The sequence below is a fragment of the Talpa europaea genome (assembly GCF_964194135.1).
Source record: "Talpa europaea genome assembly, chromosome: 12".
NCBI classification, from domain to species: Eukaryota; Metazoa; Chordata; class Mammalia; order Eulipotyphla; family Talpidae; genus Talpa; species Talpa europaea.
The window spans coordinates 8,827,325-8,833,324 of record NC_140079.1 but is presented as its reverse complement, the minus strand read 5'-3'; the positions used below and the strand labels follow the sequence as shown (position 1 = coordinate 8,833,324).

The window sequence follows — 6,000 nt, the reverse complement described above, 5'->3', positions numbered from 1 at the left end:
TCTGAGTTCCTGTTTTTTCATGTGGAAAATGGGAATAATAATAGTCCCATGTGGGAATGATTGACTGATCAATATATTATTGAATTATTGTCTTCTAGATGGTAGGTTCTGTGTTAGGTTCTGGGAATATATTAGTAGTAAAACCCAGCAAACCAAAAAAAAAAAAAATGGTCCATACCTTTTGGGGATATCTCATACAAAGATTTTAGCACTGAGTCTGACCCTTAATATTATTACTTGTGTTCTTTTAAAATTACAAATATAAAAAAATAATAATAAATAAAATTAAAAATAATCTTATAAAAAACAAATAATCATATATATCACATGCAATTTTGGAATTCTATGTAGTAACAGCAACATTTCATTAGTTTTTAATAATTACATGAACATGTGTATCAATATAATTTATGTATTGAGCATAGTAATTAAAACTTATCGCAATTTCATTATTATTTACATTTAAAATATGTAATGCGAATTATACCAACATTATTTTAGTGTGGTGATAAATTATTCATTGTAGATGTTATTCATTTCTTACATATAACAGACAGCAATTGTGTAATGCAAAATGGCAAGAATGACGCTGCCCTTCCACCCCCGGCCGCGCGGGGGCGCTCCAGGCGTTCGCGGCGCCTCGGACACACGGGCTCCGCCTTCTGGCGCCGATTGGCGGCGCGCGCGGTGCGCGGTGACGCACGCCGGGGCCCGCCCCCTCCCCGCCCCCTCCCCGCCCCTCCCCGCCCGCCCCTGGGCCCGGCCCCTCCGCCGCTCCCTCCGCCCTCCGGCCGGCGGCGCTTGTTGTTCTGCGGCCGGGGCCGCCACTCCAGTCGCAGCCTCCGGTCGCCGCCCGCCCGCCCGCCGGCCGGCCCGCGCGCGCGGCCATGGAGCTGGAGGTGCCGGACGAGCCGGAGAGCGCCGAGGCGGGGGCCGTGACCGCGGAGGCGGCCTGGGCCGCGGAGAGCGGGGCGGCGGCAGGTAACGGTTCCGGACCCGCGTCCCTCCCGCTCCCCGCGGGGCCCGTGGGCCCGTCCGCGCGCCGGGGGCGCCGGGCCCGCCTGCCGGGGGTCGGAGCGTTCCACTCGGGGGCGCTCGCGGGGGAGGGTGTGGAACGCCCCATGCCGGGGCTGGGGGCGCCCTGCGGGGACCGGAGGGGGCTTGGAGCCCCGCGCTCCGGGGCTCGCCGTGGCGCCGCCCTTCTGGGGGTCCTGCGGGGACCGCGGGGCTGGGGACAGGGGTCGTGCAAGGCCCCACGCTGGGAGGCTGTGGGTGGAGCAGCCCCTTGGAAGCCTGCTGGAAGAAGGGTTCTCATCCCGGGGGGGGCAGCGCCCCCATTTAGGACGCGGGGTGCACGGGCGTACTGCCTTTGGCTGAAGGTACTTGGGGACGGCATCCCTCCCAGGCTCGGGGGGAGGGGGACACTGCTTTCTGCTTTCCGTGTGGGGGCCAGTGGGCTCTGCTTTCCAGGGAGGGATCTTGCCCTCAAGGCCGGGCATGGCTGTGGGGTGACACTGCCCTAGATGTGCCCCCTGCCTAGACCCACATCTCCGGGCCATCCACCTTGCTGGTATCAACTCTGGCGCTCACCTTTCGGGTCTTACTCCCCAAGCCGTCACTCCTGTGGGCACATCTTATTGGTCTTGAGGGCCCGGGCGGTCCTGGTGGAGATGGGCATCTGAGGTCAGGGCCATCCTGCTTTCTCATGTCTCACTGTGGGAGTTCCCAGAACCAGGTTATGGCACACCGGCTCTATCTTACCTTTCTGGGTCTCAGTTTACCTTCATGTATGTATATATAACAGGAGGGGAGGGGGGGCATGATATCTCCAGGGTGAGGAGGAGGAGCCCCCACCCCAAGCCTTCTCCCTGGATGCTGCTGCACTGTGCATCCGTGGAGGACCTTGTTTCCTGGTGCTCCTTTCTTTGGGATGCCTCTCTTGCTTGCCCCCAGCAGAGCAGGTATGGTGGCCTCAGCCTTTCCCAACCCGGTGGCGCCCTGCTGCCTTTCCCTGGGGCAGTGTGCAAAGCGATTGCTTCTTGGTTGAGGTTGCAGAGCTTCCAAATAGGATATTTCCGGATCCGCAGAATTCTCTGCTCCCCGCAGCAGCCCTTGCCGGCTGAGTCCCTGTAGACACCCACATGGGCATCCAGCCTCCTTCTCCCCCAGGCCTCCCGAAGCTTCCTTGGCAGGCAGGGAGATGCTGTGCTGCTTGAGAGTTGGGAGAAATGTCTGAAGAGAGAGCCAGAGGAATGAGCTTCCCCCCTGGGCTGTGAAAGACTCCACCCTCTTCCTTTCCCTCTGCCCTCTCGGCCTCTTGGTCACTGATGGGGTCCTTCCAGCCATCCCGTCGCTGAGTCCTCATTGCGTGTCCTGGCCTGGCCAGTATCGGGGTTGTTGAAGGGTCAGCCCAGGCTAGCGCCTTTCTCAGTGCTCTGACTTCTGCCATTAGCCCTCTGGTCTGGGCTGTTCAGAGCCAAAATAGCCCAAGACGCCACAACCACAAGAAAGCCAACACTGCAAACTTCTGTCTTATCAGGGGCTTGGTCATGGGATTGGAGACAGATAAAGTCAAGGAGCTGGGAGATAAGGGACCTGCCCTCCTAGTCACTGAAATCTGCAGAAATCTGACCCCTGGCTAATTGTTTATTTTACTCACTTTAAAATTAAGAACAACCTCTCCACCTCCCAGTCCTTTACTCTATTTGGCTCTGTTAAATTTGGGTAATAGCTGTCCACACTTTTCTTGCTGCTTATACAAATATGTAAATACCTTGTTTGTATATTGCTTTTTCCTCAGGATGGTTCATTTTAGTCCAAGGTTTTCTGCCTTGGCACTGTTGATATTTTAGGCCAGAAAATTCTTTGTAGGGGGGGAGGGGACCATCTTGGGCTTTATAGGGTACTGAGGGGTTATTTCTTGCCCCCACTCATCATGACCACCTGGGGGAAGCCGCTGTACTGTACTTGTTATTCTGTGTCTTGTTTGCTTTTTATCTTTAATGGGCCTCCCTGGCTGCGCAAGTTGTTAAGCACAGCACCATGAAGCTATCCACAGCCTCTGCAGCACGAGTTCGATCCCCCACCTGGCCAGGGAGCTACCCACATGGCGCAGCAGACCTCTCCTGCCTCGCCTGCTGTTCTCCTCAGCAGTGTATTTCAGTCAGTCTGCCTGTTCTGCTCCCCACTCTGTCTCTGGTGAATCCTCTCACCCCCCACACCTCTGGCTTGTACCCCAGTTCTTGTATGCATAAATAAATCTTTAAAAAAAAAATCTAGAGTCGTCCCCTCCCCCAATGATATCAATTCTTTTCTTCAGAGAGAAGGAGCATGGTGCTGTAGCTAAGAGGATGGAATTGTATCCACCCTTATACTGCCTAGATTCCTCTTAATTGCTGTGTGTCCTTGAAGGGCAAATGCCTTGATCTCTCTGAGCCTCAGTGTTCCTGTCTGTACAGTGGAGCACTGCTGATACCCATGGCTGGCCCAGTGCCTCCCCGATTTAGGTTAGCATGTGGGGGTGTTTGATGGATGCTAGTGACCATTGCCAGCTGCTTTAGACACTGATGGTGTTGGTCCAGCCAGCCTCCTGCTGGGGGATGGTCAGTGGGTTGTCTCTGGCGTCCTCTTCAGTGCTGCAGCAAACGTTTTTTAAATAAGGCCTGTGAGTGTGGCTGCTTTACTTCTAGAGGTTGGAGTCTCTACCTGGGAATTACTGGATTGGGGCAAGCAGACGGGAAAATTACTCTCTGAAGCCTTGCAGGATGGCTTTCCAGAAAGGCCTGGCAGGGGTGGAGAGAGACTGTCTCCCCAGTATTGCTAGCTCTGGGTGTTAGCCTGAATAGTTTTGGCCAATCTGATGGGAGGAGAGACAGATCTCACCAGTGTTTGGAATCTGGTTGCTTTAAATGCCCAGGCCCCTGCTCCAGAAAAGGACTACCGGACTTCTCCTTTGGCCTTCAGGGGCCATGTAGGGTGCCTGGTTTCAAGGGTTTGGGATATTGGGAGTCCTTGGTGCAAGGACACTTTCTGGAGCTGACGGTGGGCCCATGAGTTGCCTGTGGGCTTTGGCTTGAACTGTGATCTGGCATTTCCAAGCTGTTTCCCTCCTGTTGTTTCTGCTTCCCTGATGCCTCACCCTGTCAGCTTCATTCCCAGCTCCTCCCCCCACCCGCTTCCACCCATGTTGGTTGTCTCCGGAGTGGACAGGGAATATGCCCACTTCCCTCCTCTAGCCCATCATCCTTAGACAGTGGACTTCCCCATCTCTTCCGGGTTCCTGCAGCTCACTCCAGAAGGCTCCCATTAAAAACTGACTCAGGGTACTTCCCCTTCTACCCACAGCCCTCCAGGACTCCAACCTCTCTTGGGGTCAAAGCCGGAAATCCTCTCCTTGGCTCCCCCCACAGGACTTGCTTGGCCTGCCCCGTCCCCTCCCTGCTCTCACTTCCTTCCTGTCTCCTCATCCTTCATTCTGCTCCAGCCACACCAGCCTCCTTGCCTTTTCTTCAATACTAGGTGCAGGCCTAGTGCACTAGGGCCTTTGCACTGGCTACCTTCTTTTTTTTTTTTAAAGATTTACTTTTATTTACACTTACATGAACTGGGGTGTAGGCCAGAGGTGCGGGGGGTGAGAGGATTCACCAGAGACAGTAGGGAGCAGAACAGGCAGATCCACTGAAATACACTGCTGAGGGGAGCAGCGGCTGAGACAGGAGAGGTCTGCTGCGCCATGTGGGTCAGCTCCCTGGCTGGGGATCGAACTTCTGCAGCAGTGGTTGGTGATAGCTTGATAGTGCTGAGACTTTAGCCCCTGTCCCCCCAGGGAGGCCCCTGCACTGGCTGCCTTCTGCATGGAAAGCTTTACACCCAGATCTGTGGTGTTTGCTTCCTTAGCTCTTTCAAGCTTTTCCTCAGCTATCTCCTCAGAGAGGTTTCCCAGCCCTCCCTTACATAGGAGCTGCCTCTCTGTTCCCTGCCTCAAGCTCCCTGTCACTTAGCACTTACACATGGGATGTGATTGGCTCTCCTTGCTGCTGACGTCTCCCCTCCTGAGCAAGCTCCGTGAGGGCCGAGCTAGTGTGTTATGCCCCTGCTGGGTCCCAGCCCTCGCACAGCCAAGCATATAACGGGCTCAAGGAGCAGAGTGTGGGGAGGAATTGCACCCTGGGAGAGGCAGCCAGGAGAGGCCTGAGGAGGGTCTGGAAGAGCACCCAGATGGACAGAGGTCTGGTGGTGCTTGAAGAATAGCGAGGGGCTGGCAGGCGTCTTCACTGTCGCCGTGGCAGGTGGCAGTGGGGTCATGACATCCGTCATCCGCACATTCTGACTCGGTGGCGGCCTTTAGATGCAGAAGCTCCGAGTTCAAATTCATTCTGTCTCGCTCGTTCCTAGCGATGCCATATCAGATTCTTGGACCTCTGGTGGTCTTGGTCCCCTTCATGGAGGGGCCTTGGGGGCCTGACCCGCCAGAGCACTCCCTTCTGGTCTCCCTTTCTCACGGGATGCGGTGAATGTGTAAAGCTCTTGCAAGGTGCCCGTCCCGCAGCCAGCTCCACTCTGGCGTGGATTTCCCTGCTCCCAGGTTCCGTGTGTGAGAGACGGGGGCGACGTGTGTGAGCTGCTGGCTGCGGAGCCAGGCCGGCTGGGGTCTGTGGGGACCCAGGGCCCTCAGTTAGGGACTTGGTACGTGCACAGGGTTATTGGATATTTTTTACTGTGGGTGGGACAGGTGGGTCCTAAGTCCCCAGATTCCTTCAGTGACCAAGGGGGGGCTTCCTGGCTGCCCCCATGGGCTCTCAGATCGGGGTCGAATGAGATGTGGATGGTGAACTAGTGCACAGATAGGACCGGAAGTTGGCACTGTGGGCCACATCCCACCACCAATGTTTCATATTGAAGTTCTGTTGGCAACGCAGCCACACCCATTTGTTCGCATGTTGTCCATTGCTGCTTTCCAGTTACAGTGGCAGAGCTGAGGATTTGAGACAGAGAACTTCT

The 6,000-nt window shown here is 55.2% G+C and overlaps 1 protein-coding gene across 4 annotated transcripts in view; it reads left to right on the top strand.

Moving 5' to 3' along the window:
• Nucleotides 1-887: 887 nt before the first annotated feature.
• Nucleotides 888-6,000, top strand: part of PIP5K1C (phosphatidylinositol-4-phosphate 5-kinase type 1 gamma) — a gene marked incomplete at its 5' end in the record, with an annotated part of 49,460 nt that continues 44,347 nt past the window's right edge. For 2 of the 4 annotated variants that reach the window (XM_084249656.1, XM_084249654.1), the window contains one exon: nucleotides 888-981. In XM_084249656.1, the coding sequence (XP_084105782.1) occupies nucleotides 888-981 (94 nt within the window). Of the gene's footprint in view, nucleotides 1,026-6,000 lie in introns of all 4 variants that reach the window. The other 2 variants (XM_084249655.1, XM_084249653.1) reach the window with 1 other exon arrangement.